Source organism: Filicampus tigris, chromosome 11 (assembly GCF_054856515.1).
Source record: "Filicampus tigris isolate MCC_2025a chromosome 11, RoL_Ftig_1.0, whole genome shotgun sequence".
NCBI classification, from domain to species: Eukaryota; Metazoa; Chordata; class Actinopteri; order Syngnathiformes; family Syngnathidae; genus Filicampus; species Filicampus tigris.
Window position 1 is genome coordinate 5,572,136 of NC_141227.1, and position 20,365 is coordinate 5,592,500.

Here is a 20,365-nt window from a genome sequence, read left to right on the forward strand (position 1 = left end):
TAACTCATTCACTGCCAAGGAGATATTTATTTGTCTTTTCACAGTCCAGCCATTCAATCCCAGGAACTTACTTACATATTTTTCAACATTTTTCAAATGTTGGGGTAAAAGAGGGTCTGAAAATGTCCGGCACCGATTAAGATGATGTCCTGGGTTCCTTTGTGACCTCCTAAATGAGTCCTCACTGTGCTCTTGGGGTAATTCTTGTCGGCCGGCTGTTCAACAGTGTTCCATGTTTTCTCCATTTGTGGACAGCGGTTCTCTTGAGTCCTAAACCTTTAGGAATGGTTTTGTAACCAGACTGATGGATATCAATAATTATTTAGTTTCTCATATGCTGTAGAATTTCTTTGGACCATAGCTTTTTGATTTCTTTGGCCGACTTATTTTTGTTTCTATTTAAGTAACTATTTTTGATTGAACAGGTCTGCTGGAGGTAATCAGGCTTGAGTGTGGTCAAAAAAGAAGAGAAGAACAGTACAAAGACTTTTTCATGGAACTGTATGTGTGTTCAAGTAATATCTAAAGCAAAGCAAGAGGGTGCTTTGATGTAGCAATTCTGTAAATTGCCAAGTACAGTGGCCCAAGCAGTGAGCCTTGAGGTGCCCTTTTGAAGAGGTTGTAGAATACACATGCATGACTGCTTGATAATGAAGTCAGAAGGGCAGTATTTTGTCAAAGACTAGCCTTTGACACTAGTCTGCTTATCATCTGAATTTTGATAAGCTGCTTCCTTGTCTTGTTGCCTGCTGATGTCCACCAAGATACAGTTGGACACACAGAAGCTGTGATCTTTTATATTTCTATTTCTGAATGTAAAACAAACTAAACTGATTGTTTTGGAGCGTTATGCTAAGATAGAATGCTCAGTATACAATAAAAAACAAAACAAATTTGTTGAAACTCAAAGGGTCTCTCAAAAAAGATTTTCGTGGCCTGGTTTTCACCCGTCTTCCAGATTATGTGATGTCTTTACAGTATTCAAAATGAATAAAATGTTTATGTGGTAACAATTTAGTCGAATTGTTATTTGTGCCAATTATGTTGTTCCCCTCTAAATGATTCAAAGTGAACATACTGCAGGAAATACATCATGAGATTTGACAGTAGCCACTATGATAAGAACCAATAAAGTGGACAAACACAGAAAAAGTACAGGTTAATGGAGTACTGTAATTAGAAGGCATCAGTGCGTACTGTAAATGCAGCACTATAGACTTGAATAACACACGAGTAAAGAGGGCACAATTCAACATCCTTTATTCCAAATGATCTGCTTGTAAATGCCGGGACCAATACAAATAGAATGGAATAACCAGACAACAAAACAGTACTTACACAGCGGAAATATAGTCTTTGGACAACAATGAACATGGAGAAATTGATGCTATCAATGCACAGAGACATGTTTTGTATTAGGCACTAGAAAACGTAAACACAAATGTAAATAAACCTGGAGGACATGCCATGTGTTGATGTGCCATCCACACTAACCACGTACGTACAGTATATCTTATACTTGACAGTGAATATTTATTGCGCGGCAGAGGAACCCTGTTAAGTGAAGGTGATTCTGTGCATTGGTGTGGCAGTGATTTTTTTTTTTTTTTTTTTTTTTTACATCTTTTTTGCTGGTGTGTGAATTTGTACTGTTGCTTTTACTCTCAACATGAACTCAACAGCAACGATGGGACCAATCCAGCATTTACATACAGGTCGCCATCATCTGATTGGCCATTCAGGTTTATTTGCGTCACACTAATTTCGCTTCTCTTGTACGGCACGCAACAAGAGACGCAATCAAAAAGGGGAGGGCAAAACACCGGGTTAAGACTAATGGATTTGAAATGCCATTGTTATGGGTGGGATGAGATTTGGTAGACATCCTCGAGTTGAAAGTAAATACACATTTCACTTATCCGTTCCCTGACGACAATCTTGAGAGACAGAGCCACAATATACTGAGATACAGAGCTCACTCTGCGGTATTTAAGTGCATCGAGATGAATTGCTGTGATTCTGTGGTGGTTTAATTTGCCTTCAGGAATGCCAGAGATGTCTCTAGACAAAAGGAAGGACTTTACTGGCTCAGAGCACAGTAGCTGGGCCCGTCTTTTTTCTTCCTGAAGGAAAACATGCAACATGGCTACTACTAGGAGACCTTAGCTTAGGCCAACCCAACAGCGGATAGATGTACACTGTACACGGCTGATTTACTAAGGTCCCAAATAGCGGGCGCCAAATTGCGTGTTCACACCAACAGACCGCAAGCGCTGTTGGTGGACAATGTGACACGTGACCTACTAAGATTGCGTTCTTTTACTAAGATCCCAAATAGCGGGCGCTATTTGGGCTCTGTACTTTTGGTAGCATTAATGGGTTTCACCATGTTAAAATATGAGCAAACACTGCAAATGCAAAATGAAGTTTTAAATGACGGAATTGGAATTGTTAGTGGAAGACGAAGAAACGTATTACTGAGGGGAACTCAACCCAAACTATTTTTTTCAAGAATATGTTCTAGTTGAAACAGGACATTCTGATTAATATTGCATTTACTGAATATAACAAAAACCACCTGTTTTTAGCCATCTCAGGTGGCGGCCATTTTGTCACTTCTGTCAACTGAAAATGACATGGAAGTTGCTCAGGTAACGACCAATCACAGCTCACCTGTTTTCTGGGTTAGGGTACCAGGGCACCAGACACTTGTGCACCGAAATGACAAAGACGCAAGGAAATGTAGAGTTGAAAAGCAGCTATGTCATTGATGATATGGCATGACTCCTTCTTGTGACTGGCCACAAGTCAGCCCTTAGATCCTTCAGAAGCTCTAAAACTGCATTGCTGAATAGATGATGTGCCTCCTTCGTCACGGTTACGCACAGCGGTGCAGTTGGCATTTGCCTTTTAATGCTTTCTATAGAGTCATCGCAATTCGTTTTGGGTTTGATAAATCACAGTGGTTCTGCTAAATTAATATACAGTATTTGCATCTAGTCCTCATAAAACAAACATAATGAACTGTGTGGGAATTTAGTGCGTTTGACAGATGCAGTTCTGGGTGCGCCTGGTTAGTGGGTAGGGAAGTGTGTTCAGTGCAGGCAAAGCCTCCCTGCCCCCTTCCCTGCATGTGAGGAAGAGAAAATAAGACTGATCAGGATCACAATCAATTATTTTCCATTTTAGTTGTCTGGGCAGTGCTTTACATTTCTTTTCTTTTTCAATCCACTAACTGTCCTTTGTTTTTCTTGCTATCACATTTTTGAGCAGTGTGAAATTGATTGAAGCATAATTAGAGACTTTGAAAGGATATGTTTCAAAAGTCAAAATTGAAATACAGGCTAATCTTCCATTTTGGATTGATATTTTTAATTCCAGAGGAGTCAGTGCCTCCTCAGTTATGAACCTCACCGCATGTCACTGTTAGCTTCCAAATCTGTTTGCGGAAGCATGCAAATTTGCGCCCAGTTTTCGCACATGCAAAGCTTTCGTAAATGAGCAGTACAGTTGAAACGTACGATGGAAATCATAGTGGAAAACTATAATAACTGGTGCTCTGAAACTGGCATGGCGCAGGATGGTCTTTGGTTTACCACCCTAAATAACGTCAAACAAAATACAATGTCTCGTAATTACTCAGGGTGGATCTTTATTTTTTTATAAATGTATTTTAATCAACTGAAATATATAATTTAGAGGAACAATAACACACCATGGTTTCATATCGTGTACGCATTTTAGAATTGACTAAGAAACTATGCTAGTTTTATCGGCTTTTACAAAACGACAAGACCATAAAACATCGACAACAAAAATGTCTATATACCGATAACATTTGAATATGAACTAAACAGATTTGCCAAATCAGTTTACAAATGTAATCGGTTTTGAATGATTTCACATTTGCAAGGCTGGCTCGCAGGGTTACGGCTCCTCAAGATGGGATATGCAGTAGACACTGACTAGAAAGGAGAAACACCGCTCGATGTACAGTGGAACCTCTTAGGTGGTCACAATATGATGGTTGTCAATTCAAGCATACAGTACTCCAAAATAGCAAGTAATGGAGAATGAATGACTTCCATGCGAGAAATGCCAACAAGATAAAACCTAAATGATAGTCTTGATTACCTATAAAACATGCAAATATAATATAATGTGTATTCACCACGCAGTCATGAACGTGAAGAAGCAAGCATAAAGTCTACACACATCACTTTAAGGTGTGCGTTGCATCATTCTTCTTAGATTTTACGGTCGATGGTCAATTCATTGTTGTCTTTGCCATCGTATGCTTAGCAACAAAGACTGAATGGCTGATTAATTTGCATAAGAGACCAAGGCAGAACACGGCACTGCTTTCCATTACTGCGCAGTCAAAACGTCAAAGCGTTGCAATGAGTCGTAACGACAGAGACGTGCGTCCCGCTTTTTGGACACGTTCTCTCTATTTTTCTCTTTGCCACCACACACCAGTGATGGACTGACAAAATCAAAAATTTAGATGCTCACAGAGATGAACTCTTGCGAGACATACTGCACTCTCATGTGACATCCCATGTGATTTGACCTCCACATTTTGGTGTGATTGGTGAGGATTTTTTTTTTTTTTTTTTTTTTCCCGGAAATGTTTTCAAAATAGTGTGACCTCAGAGTTGTTTGTTTGTGGAGGTTCCACTGTAATTCTAGGTGTATCTGAAGAAATAAGAAAAAGCAAGCACACCAGAACTGACTTTCATGTTTTGGATTTACCATATGAGCATCCTTTTCCATCACTGCAGATAATCAAATGATTATGCAACAAGTGTCTGGGAGATGAATCACTGACCTGACCACCGGCTATGGCTCTGGGGTTCACACGTCATTATCACACAAATACGGGACTGGTCAGGCTATTACCTGCCCACGAAGCTCTGCTGGCTCTAAAGAAGGTGAGGGCAGGCGTGGGAGGAGTCTAACACACACAGCGGAGAGAGGGGACCAACCACCACAAGGGAACCATATCTACTGTACGTACTCAATGACTATTAACTATCTATTCATTTTTATAATGCCATTATAGAGCTAGAACATTACTGTTGCGGATACTCTGTCCAGCAGTGTTCTCTATTCTTTGTTGTGCTATAACTGTACCTACTCTTCACATAACACCAACAGGAAATCCAAATGAGATCCAATTAAGACAAAACATGACGGCTGCCAGAACCCCCCCGCGCTATATTGTCTTGGCTTTGTAAAGGAAACCTTGAGGGAGGTCTGGAGGAAGGTTGTTAAGTGGGCGCCACAATCCGCACTACATATTTTCAGGGCTGCCCACTCGTCACTTCCACAGCTGAGTGCTGAGGGTCTGTCCGGAAGCTGTCGGCGCTGTGGACCAACTGGCTGCAGGGGTGCCTGACGGTGGTGCGCCTCCATTTGTGGCCATGCCTGACATCTGCTGGGATAACTGAGGGAGGAAAGGAAAGAGACAAAGAGGATTCGATTACATACAACTAATAGCGGATCTTTTTTTGCCCGCAAAACCACACTTCACCTCGCTTTTCTCCTTGATTACTGCTCTCTCCGCCACTCCCCAAGTCACCTCTTGACACTTCCCCTCAAGCTCGTCTATTCAGCACCTCATCTGCTACTCTCTGCTTGCCCTCACTCTTCCATTTTGTCTTATCTATTATGAATGTGCCTTGGTGCTGCACCACTCTCTTATCTAGACATCTGAGAGCTTTGTGCAGGTACTTGTGTGTGCACACACGTGCGTATAACCCCCCCCCCACACACACACACACACACACAAAGAGCCAAAGCGATGTGCACTGGCTTTCAGTCACTGTACCTTTGCTTCCACTCTATCACACTCACCGACAATAAGAAAGACACACACGGACTGACATTCTAATGCTAGTGTTCAAGGCCTGCACGCACCTGGAATAAAAAACTGTAGCTGCATCAGAACAACATTTTCCAACAATGCAGATAACTCTTTGCTTATCTCTCTCACTATACTATCTATACACACACGCCCCCCCCCACACACACACTATATATATATTAGTGCTGTCAAATTTACCGCGTTAACGGGTGGTAATTAAATTTTGAAATTGATCGCGTCAAAATATTTGACGCATTTCACGCATGCGCAGAATGACCGCCGATGCATAATCCCACTCAGAAGTGCACAGTGAGCAGCAGAGCGGACGCGCGTCGCCCGCAGTAGTACAGAAGCATTTCGAAAGAAGAGGGCAGCTTTTAATCTCAGAAATGTGAATTAATTGGTTTGCCTCAGCGACTGAGGATGAGTAGAGAAGAGGGCTGTCTTGTTTTGTGTTAATAAAGTCATTTTAAAGGAGGAACCCGCGAGGTGATGATAGCACAGCATAACATATGAGGCAATCACGTTCCTGTGCACTTCAGGGACCACTCGGAAAACATAAACTCAAAGAATATTACGAGGGCCACATATAAATGTCTACATTAGACACACTCGCAAACACTTTGTTTGCACACATTTGAAATATTTCTGTCACTGTTCTGAGGCCCTTTTGCGTTTTTGTTTTTATCGTGAATAAAAATACTGTCTACTACAGAAAGAAATAATAATGTTAATAATTTTGATTTAAAAATTTTAATTTTCATCTTATGAGGATACGTTGTAATAAAAAAATTACATATAAACAGTATGTTGAATGTATATATCGGTCTTGTGTCTTTTATCTTCCATTACAACAACAATTTACATAAAAATATGGCATATTTCGGAAATTGAGTTCGAATTGCGATTAATTACGATCAATTATTTTTTTAACCTCTGATTAACTCGATTAAATTTTTTAATCGATTGACAGCCCTAATATATATATATACACATATATATATATATATATATATATATATACACACATATATATATATATACACATATATATATATATATATATACACATATATATATATATATATATACACATATATATATATATATACATATATATATATACACATATATATATATATATATATATATATATATATATATATATATATATATATATATATATATATATATACACATATATGTATATATATACACATATATGTATATATATACACATATACATATGTGTGTGTGTGTATTCCACTTCCAGATTGAATTCTCTTTTCTGGGAGAGCTGTACCTTTGCAGGAAAAGCCACATTTACAGTACTAGCAAGTTCTTTCATATCTGTGTACAGTAAAATGACAAAAAGAAAGTCATTGCATCGTATCCTCTCCAACTCGTACCTTATCGAATCGAATAATAATAATAATAAGAATAATAATGATAATAATAATGAATACAAATTATCTGAAAATTAACCAGTGAAAATTAGTAATTTCTTTGAATGCTACGGAATTATTCTTAAAATTACTTAACTCACGAAACAGGCTACCGCTGTCCGGCCACCACCCAAAAGGCTTAATGTAAGACCCTGACATGGTGTGAAGGCTCTCCGTAACTTTTCACTAACAACCCAGGCTAAACTTAGCTCTTCCCCAACTTACTCTACAGATGGGAGTGGTGTGTGTTGTGGGGCTGTTTGGAACTAATGGTAAAGCGGCACTAGTCTGCCTTGTGATAACAACTGTTCATTGCTGTTCGTGGGTGGCGCACGCAGCAACAAGCTTCAGGACGGCGTTAAGAAAGGGGTGTGGCAGCCACGGTAGCCAATATTTCAACTTCATTTCCACTGAGTAACTGTCTTAAAAAGAGTATTGTACTAGCCCTGCCTTACCTGGCCCACACTCCACTGTCCTTGCTGGTTGCCGTGCATGTGCTGCATGTCCACGTAGCTGCCGTTAGGAAGAGTCATGCCTGACGTCATGGCCCCTCCTCCCACCGTGGCGCTGTTGAAGCCCTGCTGTGTTATTGGAGGCTGGCCCATGTGTATTCCTATTGCACAACACACAATAGTCCAGTGATTTGGAACATTAGCCCAGTTTAACTTTGATCTCCATCAGCAGTTATTTCGATTCCAGGCGGACAACGAGGGGAATTGAATGCCCTTAATCCTTATTCCAATTTTTAATCCTCTAGATAAGTCACAGAGCAATATAAACATTCATCAATGTGCACATGTAAATTGTGCGTCAAGCTACTGCCCGCTCCTCTCAATGAACAAATGTCACAGTGGTGGTTTCCCCACACTTGACACACACACAATGAGCACTCATGCAACGTGCACACACGTATGCGCACACACACAAACAAACCTACAGTGAGTCTGCTTTCACTTCTCTGTCATGGTTGTTTTGTTTTTGTTTTCAGTTCCAGCTGGAGTGGAGGGCGTTCCCTCCAGCAACACACCTGTCACGCATCATAATCACCAGACTATTTAAGGACCGCCAAGCCGACAACCCAATGTTGAATTATTTGCCTTGCTCACGACTGTGTCCCTGCAAGTGCTTGAATTTTCTAGACGCTTCATGTTTATGCCCGTATTCTCTCGCCATGTTTTGCCTTGTTCAAGTAAGTAGTAGTGATAGTCTCTGTTTGTATTATACGCGCTTTGGGTTTCCTTGTCCTTGGTGACAAGCCATTGCCATTTATATTCGTCCTTGTCTTTTACAAGCGGTTTTGGTTTGTCTCGTTCGTCCTGGTTTATTGTGACCAGCGTCCTATGTTGCACTTTGCTCTTTCTTGCACATTTTTGTATGTATTTTTGTCAATTCTCATCAGAGTCTGCGTGTATCGAATCAAATTCTATCCACAGAACTCTGGATATTTGTGACGTGCTCTGGATAAGATGGACACCAGAAAATGGACCTGACTGCTTTTCATGGCACTGAACTTTTTACCTTCACTCTGAACAGTCATTATATAAATCAGATGTATTATTATGATTATTATTGTGTGCATTAGGCTAGCAATGAATGCATGCATCTCTTTTATACTGTACATGATGCTCTACAATAGGGCTGCACGATTCTGAAAAAAAATATGAATCATGATTATTTTGGTAATAATTGAAATCACGATTACTCAAATGATTTATTTGGGGTAAAAAACAAGAAAATGTTTACACTTAAAAAAATATAAAGACGTTATAAAATTTAAAAGGTGGAAATGTATGATTTCCTTGTGTGCGTTGGACATACATGAATATTAATAATCATTTTTACGATTACGCCAATCATAATCATGGAGTGTAATAATCGTAATTGTAATTGAATTTTGATTAATTGCACACCCCTACTCTACAATTTGTATACTCCCTTCCTAAACAATGTATACTACAGATATCTTACACTGTAGATAGAATAATAACGCAAGGAACCCAAGGACCCTTAACAATAAAGCATGGGGGTTAATTAAAAATGTTGACGTTAGATGTGCCATTTTAGCGGAGGAGTAGCTAGCATTGCTATCAGCTGTCAGCCAACAGCAGCGTGATGGAAGAATCCAGTAGATGTCTGATAGGCAGGCAAGGCTCCTTGTCCAGTTGGCATTAGAGAAAGAAGTGTGGTAAACTTGTCAAGATGATGCAGAGGATTGGTTCAGATCACTATCAGCTGTGGTGGAAGTTAACAGCTGATTAGATGGTAATTATCAGTAATGGCTAACGGCTCAATGTAAGGTACAGTAAATACAGAAGCGTCGATGATGATGATCCTCTTAATGTGTCTTTCTGGATGGCAACCAGCGTGGGCAAAAATGATAGAGCTTGATGCATGACAAAACTGTAATGGTTGTCATTTATCCAACAATGGTCTGTGTAGTCTAACATGTTTAAGTAACCATTCCAAATTTTGATTATTACCTGCTCCAAGCATAAAACTGTAAAGCCAATGTTTTTGATTGCAGTAGTGTGTGTGTGCGCATATGTTTTGCATATTACCTTGCCCAGTAGCAGGCTGTTGCCGGCTCTGTGGCTGACTGCCCACTGAGCTGGTGGCGTACAGAGACAGGATGGAGTCTTTAGATAAAAGCTTTTTCTCCTCTACCCTTGTGGTGGTACAGGTGGAGGTAGAGGAGGAAGATGAAGAGGTGGAGGGATCCGATGCCTGAGGTGCTCTCCTGGAACCAGGCTGTTGGGGTGAAGAGAAATGGACAAAATTTCTCCATCAAAAAAAAACATATATGGCTTGCACATTTTTATCCCTCTCCGATGAAAACCAGATTGACTGGCTAGTGCATTGGTAGCTGCGCCGTAATTGCGTGCAATTACATACACATTTAGAGATCATTTAAGGCATATTTTTCCGTAGCTGTACATGGTGATATTATAGTGCTATTGTCAACTTGTAAAGCAATGTGCTTTATCTTAGCAAGATTATTGCTGCGTCTAAAGATTTGATGCACATAAAAAGAGATTCTAAGATGAGTTGAGCAGTAAAAACCACCCAATTTTAGCCATCTCAGGGGGCGGCCATTTTGTCATTTCTGTCAAGTGAAAATGACATCCCAGACGCTCGGGGCTCAGATAACATTCAATCATGGCTCAGCTTCGGAAAACGGGTGAGCTGCGATTGGTCGTTACTTGAGCATTTGTGATGTCATTTTCAGTCGACAGAAGTGACAAAATGGGCGCCTCCATAGATGGCTAAAAACGGGAGGATTAACTCATAGTCCACAAACACTATGTTAGTGAGAATGCCTGCATAGAACATATTCTTGAAAAAAATATTTTGGGGTTGACTTCTCCTTTAAGTAAGATATTGAGACATTTTAGGACGATAGCGAAAACATTTTGGCTAAAAATGATCTGAATTAGACTGCAGCAAACGATACATAAAGGTTGTACTCTCGATACAGGTGTGTGTGTGTGTGTGTGTGTATGCATGAGTGAAAAGGGGAAGCTGAAGCGACTTCGCAGATACGATAAGAGGAGAGTGTGAGAAATAGTGGCCGTTGAGAGAAACTCGCACACAAACCCGCACACACACACCACTTTGAAAGTATGTTGTGCTCAACTACTTAGCAGGCAGTGCTGCACTCATCTGGCTCACTCAGCTGACTCTCTTTGACTAGAAGAGGGGAAGACAGGCAAGCCAAGAGTTGAAGGGAGTCGGGTAAAAAGGAGAAAGCAAGATTTGCAAAGGGGGCAGAACTTGGGGGAAGGAGAAGTGGGGGCGAGGGAGGAAGTGCCCAAAACATGAGAAGGCAGAGGAGAGAGGGGAAAGAAGGCAGGGCCAAAGAGTGAGGATGATGGGGAGAGACAAGTAGGGCAATGGTGAGAGCGGTGAGAGGGGGAAAAAAAAAGCATACAGGTTGAGAAGGGTGGAGAAAAACATAATTTGAAGCAAAAGGAGGACGAGTTGGGCAAGGGTTTAAACGAAACATTTGAAAAGGTGCATAGGAATCAATCAGCTAGTGCTAGAAACACAGAAGCAATTCTTTGAAGAGATGGTGCATCGGGTCTTCATCAAAGCACGATGCTATTAATAGATGCAGCATCCTTGCTCCTATGCGAAGGAGTAAACGAAGGGAAATGATCCTGAACTGATCAACCCGAACATGACTCAACCACAGAGCAAAGCCCACTTGCTCCACAGATAAGTCACACCTCGCAAACACACATCGAGCAAGACTTCAAATCCTCCGCGACAGACAGACATTCTTTCCAGGAAATAATATTTTTAGAATGGAGGCCGTGACTTGGGTTATCATATTGCTCTGAAATTCTGTGATGACGCCATCTTTGCGGCTGGTGTAGTTGATTCCTGATGGAACACGTTCAGCAATAACAAAAAACTGCTTGGAGGAATGACAAGTTTAATTAAGTTTGCATTAAGATATGGCAACTAACCGTTTGGCGTCCATGGCTTGGATTATAAGAGTTAATTAGGACTTTGGTGAGAACATTTGTGAGATTTTATAGCCTGGAAGCCAAACTAATATGCATAGTCAAGATTAACTGCTCCTGCTGATAGATTTGCCCCGCTTCCCTCTCTCAAAACGTTTTCTATCTCCCAAAAGTGAAGTGTAAAGCTTTACAATTGTAATGCAATTGCACGATTACAGCATATTATTTGCTTTTACACAGCAAATGTAGTAATATATCAGACATCATTTTGTACGTCATAATGCATTTTGACTTGGAGAGACCATTTTCTATTCCAGGCACGTAGTACCTGCGAAACATGTCCAATCAAGATGTTAAATGGTAGGATTTCATTGTCGCAGTCAAAATGTGTTCTTTCCTTCCGCAGTGTCTTCCTTTTTGTTTTGGTCCATGGCCAATATTATATGGTGATTGGCCAGACTTTCAGTCACTGCGCAAGCAATCATTGGACAGTCTACAACTCAATCATGAACATTTAATTGGTCATAATATGTTCATTATTTACTCATTTTCAACCGCTTATATGTTCAGCATCAATGGTGACCTGGATCCTATCCCATCTTAATTAAGGTGAGAGGCAGCGTACACATTGCACTGGTTGGCAGTTGATCACAGAAAAAAAGATTTTGAGAGCTCTAAAAAAGATCTTGTTTGTAACATCAACAAAAACCTCCAGAGCGTGTGAGTGAAGGTATCAAAATGTACTGTTCACAGAAGACTTCATGAACCAAAGTACAGAGACTACACCGGAAGACGCAAACTGGTCATTAGCAAGAAGATGAGACATGAGTACATGCTCATCTCACAGCACAGAACAAAGAAGAAAAAAAAAAACTAACCAAGTCATTGTTCACACATAAACCCTATAGAGCAGGGGTCCCCAACCACCGGGCCGTGGACCGGAACCGGACCGCGGCGGGCCACACAGATGAAAGAAAAAAAAAAAAGTATTAAAGTACAGTACTTCCGGTTTATTCATTGTCCGAGGCTGAAAAACATTTTATTTTGAAAAGTGACCGGATTCTCTCCGTTACATCTCCGTGCATTTAAGAGAGCTGTTGGGGCAAACGAGAAGCGTTGCCATTCACCATTTGAATTGGAACAAACTGAACGGGGCCATTAAAAATGGTATCTGCTTCAATCACAATTTTTTTTTCTTAAAGCGGAAGTCAACCCAAACATATTTTTTTCAAGAATATGTTCTCAGCAGGCCCACTAGTTGGAACACAGCATTCTGATTAATTTTGCGTTTGTTGAAAATAAGTTAAGCAGCAAAATGCACTCGTTTTTAGCCATCTCTGGGGGCGGCCATTTTGTCTTTCTGTCGACTGAGAATGACATCACAACTGCTCACAACCACCAATCACGGCTGACCTGTTTTCTGAATCTGAGCCGTGATTGGTGGTTGTGAGCAGTTGTGATGTCATTTTCAGTCGACAGAAGACAAAGTGGCCGCCTCCAGAGATGGCTAAAAACGAGTGCATTAACACTTATTGCACAAACGCAATATTTATAAGAATGCCCTGTTTTAACTAGTGGGCTTGCATAGAACATATTCTTCCAAAAAAAAATGTTTACGTAGACTTCCGCTTTAAGACTAAATAGGATGTGCACGTCAGGCATCTTACATCAGTGAACGAGAAGAGAAATTCACAATGACTTAACATTCCTCAACACGCGCACACACACCCACATAGCATGTGATATGTTGGGGGCTCCTAGCAGCACATTGTGTGATAGAAAGCCTCTCCAACAAGGCTCCATTCTTTTCAACCGATGCTGTGCTGTATGGCGAATTACCATCTCACGGCATTGTCCTCGCTGTGGCTATTCACACACCCGCACACAAACCGACTTTTTTCCTCTATGGTTTTCCATCACTGCTTGAAACACCCATATACTCCCCTCTGTTCGACCATCTGGGTCTTTAAAGCCACAATAAGAATTTTTGTGCACAAGTGTAAAAACTAAAGAAACAAAGAAATGAGTACGCCCCAAAATAAAGGACAGAAAAGTGGGCGAAAGTCAATCACCAGTTCATGACATCACTTGTCTGCCCCATTCCATTTCTTCACTCAGCAGTCCCTTTTCAGCAATTAATTGCACGTGCCCCGTTTTCCTAATCCCTCACTCACCGCGGTCGTCTCCATTTTCTGTCACACTTTTAATCCTGTTTAGCACTGCAATTGAGCACCTCAATAGGTCAACTAGCAATTTACTTCTTGTTCACTTTGCTCACAAAATACTGAACAGTCTTGTCTGTTTTTACATTTACTTGGAGCTTTCTCTTTTAAGGGATTCATGTTTGTCTTTTGTCTGCTACAGAAAACAATGACACTTCCAGGACAAATGCTCCGCTTACGATTTATTGCAGTTACAAAGTGGCTGTTACGGTTTCATGGTTTTAATTAGTGTAGCCTTGCCAAGGACATTTTTAACAGCAGTCGAAATGAAATATTAATGGCTGAATCCATCACAGATTGCCTTATTTAGGGGCAATTGTTTGACATTTTGCTGATTTTATGCTCTGCTGCTTTCAGAAATCATTTCTGTAAATAATTAATTCTTAATCCACCACTCAAAGTGTGAAATGAAAACAAACTGCAACTGTCAGTCAGAGTGGGAAAATACTCTGTATAATAACTATACTACTTTCAAAATCACGACTTGTGACAAAAAAAATAATACACATTTCCAGAGGAGGTTTGTAGTGATGTGGTTGCATCCGTGGTAGTACAATATTTTTATAACTATAGTACCTACATTTAGAGTTGAAATCATAAATATAGCACAAACTATGACAGAAGATTACAGATGAGCTCTTGTGAGCTCTTGTGAAAAAAAATATTAAAACAAAATTTACTGGTTAAACAAATAGTAAAATGTTCATGAAATTGAAGAACAGAGGAGTTGTTCATGTGATTTGTCCAAAAATAACTCCTTTTTTTTTTGTTGAGAATCGGAATCAAGAATCGTTAGGAACCAGAATCGTCCAAATTTAAACGATGCCAACCCTATACTCCACCCACCCCACAAACTCAGTTGAGAGACTGCAGCTCAGCCGTGTACTTAAGCTGTAGAAAATGAACGAATGAACAAACCTATTTAAAATTAGGATAAGGCTTAAACACACATAAGACATGCAGGAAATATGTTCACAAGGGAGAGAGAGAGAGAGAAGAAACACAAATCCTCTCCCTCCCACAAGGCTGTAATCACAATTTAGTAATTGACATTCACAGATAAGCAAGCACTCCCAGATGCCAGTTAATAGCTATAAGAATCAGCAAGCGAGCGCTTCCCCTTTTTTCATGCACCTGGATAATCACAAGTCATAAAGAAAAATCCACCTGCAAAATCCCAAAGCAATGCTGGCATAGCTCTATGAGTAGATGTAAAAGTTGAGCCTGTCACATGCACATTGCATTCATCCACATTCAATGCTGCCAGACGTTTTCAGAGCAGAGATGGCCATATTACCAGCCATTTAAAGGGATGGTGGGGCCGGGATGGCCACGTTTTCACTGACAGGTTCATTTTATATATTTTTAGATCAGGAAAATGAAAAGAGTTGACATTTTCTATTTTATCCATTCATTTTGGAGAAATTAGAAAATAAGTAACTCCATGAATAACGCTCCTTGTTAATCAGGACAATGGCCTCTCCCCCTACCGTTCTATCCTTGTTCGGCCGGACTCACGGGAGGAACCGATTCCAAACTCTCCATTGGAAATCATTGTACTTTTATTGCTTATAACGTCCAAAAATCCAATCAATTGGCACCAAAATTTATGTGGACATCCCTACTAATACCCACTTCAACATATCAAAAGGATTCATCTCTCCATGGCTGATTTATATGAGAATGAGGAAATATGGAAGTCAGCAGAGCTACATAGGTTTAGGCTGGGACGAGCGCACACTGCTTCTTTGCTTAAAAAAAACCCAACAAAAAACACTGTTTCTTTGCTTTAAAAAAAAAATGTTTCTTTGCTGATCACGGTTAGGACGGGCGAGGCATTAAACACCAGTCAGGATATTTACAGAGACTGAAGTGGGAATGAGTAGACGTGCACATTTATTTGGATGAGGAATGGCCCCAGTTTTTCGACTTACAACGCGCCGTCCAATTTGGAAGGTAACAGCCGAAATGGCACGTTCCAATGCGGCCACACTCGGCTGTGCAGTCAGCCTCGCTGGAACTTTTTGTTCGCTGTTCGATGAGAGCTACTGTATAGTCACTCTCACGCTGCTTCACTCAGGCAGAAGGTGGCTGCTGCAAGCAAGCAAGCAGGGACACCGCACGCGACTGCTTGGGAGGCAACATGACAAGACACAGGCTTATCTCACCTCCACACGCTGGGCGGACAGTAAGGAGCTAATGTTGTTGTGCTAACGCCTTTTGTTTTAACGGCCTGAATCTAGTTGTTGCTATTAGCCGTTCCAATCCTACCTTTAGCCAGGGAGGGAAGAGGGGGGCGTAAACCTCTAATCTGCTTGCTGCTGCAAGCCGCGGTCTCCCTCCTGACAGTTGACACGAGTTTAGCGCAGCTAAATATCCGAAATATAACCAGTCGGGGTTCGTGTGCGCATTCATGCTCTTGTCCGCTTCAGCTTGTGAAAGTGGAGGAGCAATCGCCACGGTATTTTTGATTTTGTGGAGGTGATCATGATGAGATGACGTTTTATGTCAATAAATCCAAACTATTGTGAAGAACACTTTTATACTTTCACAGGTTGAAGTGGATAAGAATAGTAATGTGCATTTGCATGTTGGTGGCGATCGGTCACCATTTTAGACAACAGAAGTGTCAAAGCGAACAAGATTACCACGCTTGCCTTCCTCCCGTGACGTAGACCGCTGAGACCGAAAACATAACATAAGCCACGCCCCAAAAGGGGCCGGGGAAATTTGTCGTAAATCTAATCACAAAAAAAGACCTTAAATCACTACAGAGTCTTTTGGGGGGGCACTTTGGTACTGATGTCGTTTTTACATGCAAACCTATTATATAAGTGCCAATGTTAAGCTCACCCAAGTCTCCGTTTAAGAGCATTTGGACTAATCTTTCAAGGCCCACAGAATATTAAGTTCTATGACTATGCAAAACACCAAAATTAGCTCTATTCTTTCACCTGAAAAAAAATTATACTTGTTCTTTAACAATCAGCAGTAGAACAAAGATTGGTTTCACCAAACACACTTGTTTCTGACTAATAAGCAGAGAAACAAGTTTTAAAATAAAATAAATATGTCAATGAGAACAGTGATTTTGACGCAAATTTTTTTTAAGTTTCCTGACACGTCAAGTATCTGAACACGGACTGCAAACTAACAATTATTCAAATAATCAATTCATTGGTCGATTATTTTCTCGATTAATGGTTGAATTTTTTTTTTTCAAAACATGTTTAAATTTCCATCCCTTGATTAAAAAACAAGACATTATTTCAAATTGACAAAGTTTTCTTTTCGCGAGGGAGTTTTGAACATTCCAAATTTCTTGGCGTCAAGAAAAACTTTGCGACCATTAAAATTGTTGGCAAACGTCTGGCATCCACCCAATTTTATCCATGTCAGGGGGCGTCCAATTTGCCACTTCCTGTCAACTGAAAATGACACCAGATTTGCTCATGGCTCAGGTAGCTAGCAGTCACGGCTCATCTTGCGAAGGTCACATGACCAAATTCAGAAAATAGGTGAGTCGTGATTGGTCAACATTTACTGATACTATTCCTGTATTAACAGTTGAATTAATAACAAATGGCAACAACATTTACATGCTAAATCCATGCATACATAGAAAAAATATATTCTATTTGTATGTAACATCAGGAGCACTCCGCAAATAATTGGAACATTTTCTGCCACTGAAGATGATGCACAGCCATCATACCCCGACAGCTCATTAGGGATGTAACGATATCCATCCGTCACAATATGATATTATTACAATATGAACTTGACAATACGATAATTATCACAATATTGTGGGGAAATTGGCGATATAAAAATGCTTACTGTACTACATAAAACTTCATAGTAATGTAAAAAAAATTATGTCATGATTCTGTGAAAATTTTAAAATCACAACATCTGTGTTATTGTTACAGCCCTACACCTCATACATCTTATAGTTACAGCCCTACACCTCATACATCTTATAGTTGCAATAGAGTGAACATTTTTTTCCCCATTTGTGAAATGAAAGATCTGTGTTATCTAAATCCTCTCTTTCCTTTCTTCTAAATGTTAATTGTTGGTGGTGTAATGTTTGATTCCTTAATTTCCTTATCCCATTGCCGGGATTGGCTTTGGTAGACAGGCCCACAATGTTTTCAAGGACAGGGCAAGATTGATTTTACAAATTAAAAAGTATGGCACTTAGCTTTGACATAATCAGCTGTGTGTGTCTGCATGGTCGTACGTCATACATTATTGAAGAGATGTGGCCGTTTTAGACGATGCCAATGTGTGTGTTTGTGTGCCATTGCTTCATTGATCTCAGTCGATTCTCTCTGAAGCAGCCAGTACACCGATAAACAGATGATGAGAGACTTTGTGTCTGTGTGCGTGTATTACCTTTGCCTGTTGTGTGTTGTTGGAGGAGGGAAGAGGGTTGGAGACCATTGGTCCAAAGATGTCCAGTTCATCATTGATTGCTGAGCCTTTTCCTTGACCATCTGTAGTATCTGAGAGAGAGACGAGGATTTGTTCTTATTGCTGAAAACTCACTGGCCCTTCTATTGACAAAATGCCTGATTTTTGTGATTTATAATGAAAATCGTAATGTTATACATTTACCTTTTAAAAATACCTATTGATTTCAGTATGAAATCAAATTCAAGTCCTGATTTTTTTTTTCTTTTAAACAGAAAGGTGGATGCCTGCATGTGATCACAAAATCTTAAAAGAAAAGTACCACCAGTATTCAAAACTAATTTGCAAGCAGTAGATTATGAACATCATCTCAAAGTGTGGCATTACCCTAAGCATGACATTGATCTAAAATGGACTAAATGATAAGGCCAAATGGTGTGTGGCTGGTTGCCATGCAAAATAATATGACCTTTCAGGCATGTACTGAGCTATTTTCTTCGCGTTCTACAACAAACACTCATTCATGTCTCAAAATGAGTAGAGTGCAACAAGACCCCCAAAAGAAAACAGAAACAAATGAGAAACATTTAGAAGACCAAGAATTCTTTCATCATTTGTGGAGAATGTGCCATATTCAAACAGATTTTGTCCTAAATAAAACTCAGCAATAGAAAAAAAAACAAAAACAAAGTGTACATTAGCAAAGTAGTATTTCACTGGTGTATTGAAATATTCTTGCTTTTATTTCTAAATATGTATCCAAGTTCACATCATTTTGGCCTTAGCCCTTTTTGCCTCGTGCCCAAAAGCATCTTAAAGGCTAATGTAGTTTCAATTTTAAGAAACATTGTGTGGAAGGGTAAATTATGTAAAATGTAAAATGGATGTAACATTCCCATATATTGTTGAGCAATCTAACAGTGTATTATTACAGCAGAACAGTGTGTGTATAACGCTCTTGTAAAAAAAAAAATGAGACCATAAAAAGACTGGACCCCTTTTTTTGTATTTCGCACACGTTTTAATTTATGCAAATAAATGTTCTAAATGGCAATACTGTATGAGTATTTGTGATTTGCAAATTATGTCAATAATTTATAGAATTTTAAAATATGCACATAGCAAAATCAAACGGAACAATTTTGCAGAGGCCTTTTTGTTTTTGGTTTTATTTTCTTCCCCCCCGCAGAGTTTTGTATACACAGGTATATATCCGGTCTGTCTGTTCATGCTGCTGATATTCCATTCATATTCAGATTTTTATCCACACTTACAATTGGCATGATTCCATTATGGAGATGAGCAGAAGGCAGAAAAGGGCCCATCCTCATCATCTCTTCCATGTTTGCAATGAGATGGGCCGCCTCTGTAGAGCACTCTCAATTTCTCCATGGAAACAGACCAACTGTACAAGATGTGTGTGTGTTTTTGTAATCATCCACTATCCCTTTACCCTCCACACCAAAAATAATTCACGGTTGAAGCTGTTCATATGCTTTTACTGTTACAAGCAATGGTCAGGTTTTTTTGATATTGGTCACATTTGTTATCCGTAGAAGTGTCGTGTTGCAGTAATGCATCTGATAAAATGAATGTATTTTATTAATTGGGATCAGCAAAATTTCACGTACAGTGGCTTTCAAAATTCTTCAGAATTAACCAGTCACATTAACAGGCATGAAATGTGTAAACATAACATAAGCCACACCCCTTTTTGGGGCGGGGAAATTTGTCGTAAACCTAATCACAAAAAAAGACCTTAAATCACAACAGAGTCTTTTGAGGTGGGCATTTTAGTACTAATGTCATTTTTACATGCAAACCTATCATATAAGTGCCAATGTTCAGCTCGCCCAAGTGTCACTTTAAGCATATACTTAGATAGTTGGTGTATATTTGGCGTTAGATAGTTGGAATATATTTGGTGGTTCACATCTAGGACAG

The 20,365-nt window shown here is 39.8% G+C and overlaps 1 protein-coding gene across 4 annotated transcripts in view; it reads right to left on the reverse strand.

Annotated features, from left to right (window-relative positions):
- Positions 1 to 1,243: 1,243 nt before the first annotated feature.
- The window catches only part of LOC147139500 (stromal membrane-associated protein 1-like), a 64,305-nt gene continuing 45,183 nt past the window's right edge, over positions 1,244 to 20,365 (reverse strand). For all 4 annotated transcript variants that reach the window (XM_086044642.1, XM_086044643.1, XM_086044641.1 and 1 more), the window contains 4 exons: positions 18,404 to 18,513; positions 9,873 to 10,062; positions 7,770 to 7,927; positions 1,244 to 5,449 (listed from right to left, as the gene is read on the reverse strand). In XM_086044642.1, the coding sequence (XP_085900768.1) occupies positions 5,324 to 5,449; positions 7,770 to 7,927; positions 9,873 to 10,062; positions 18,404 to 18,513 (584 nt within the window). In that variant the 3' untranslated portion in view covers positions 1,244 to 5,323. The remainder of the gene's footprint in view (positions 5,450 to 7,769; positions 7,928 to 9,872; positions 10,063 to 18,403; positions 18,514 to 20,365) is intronic.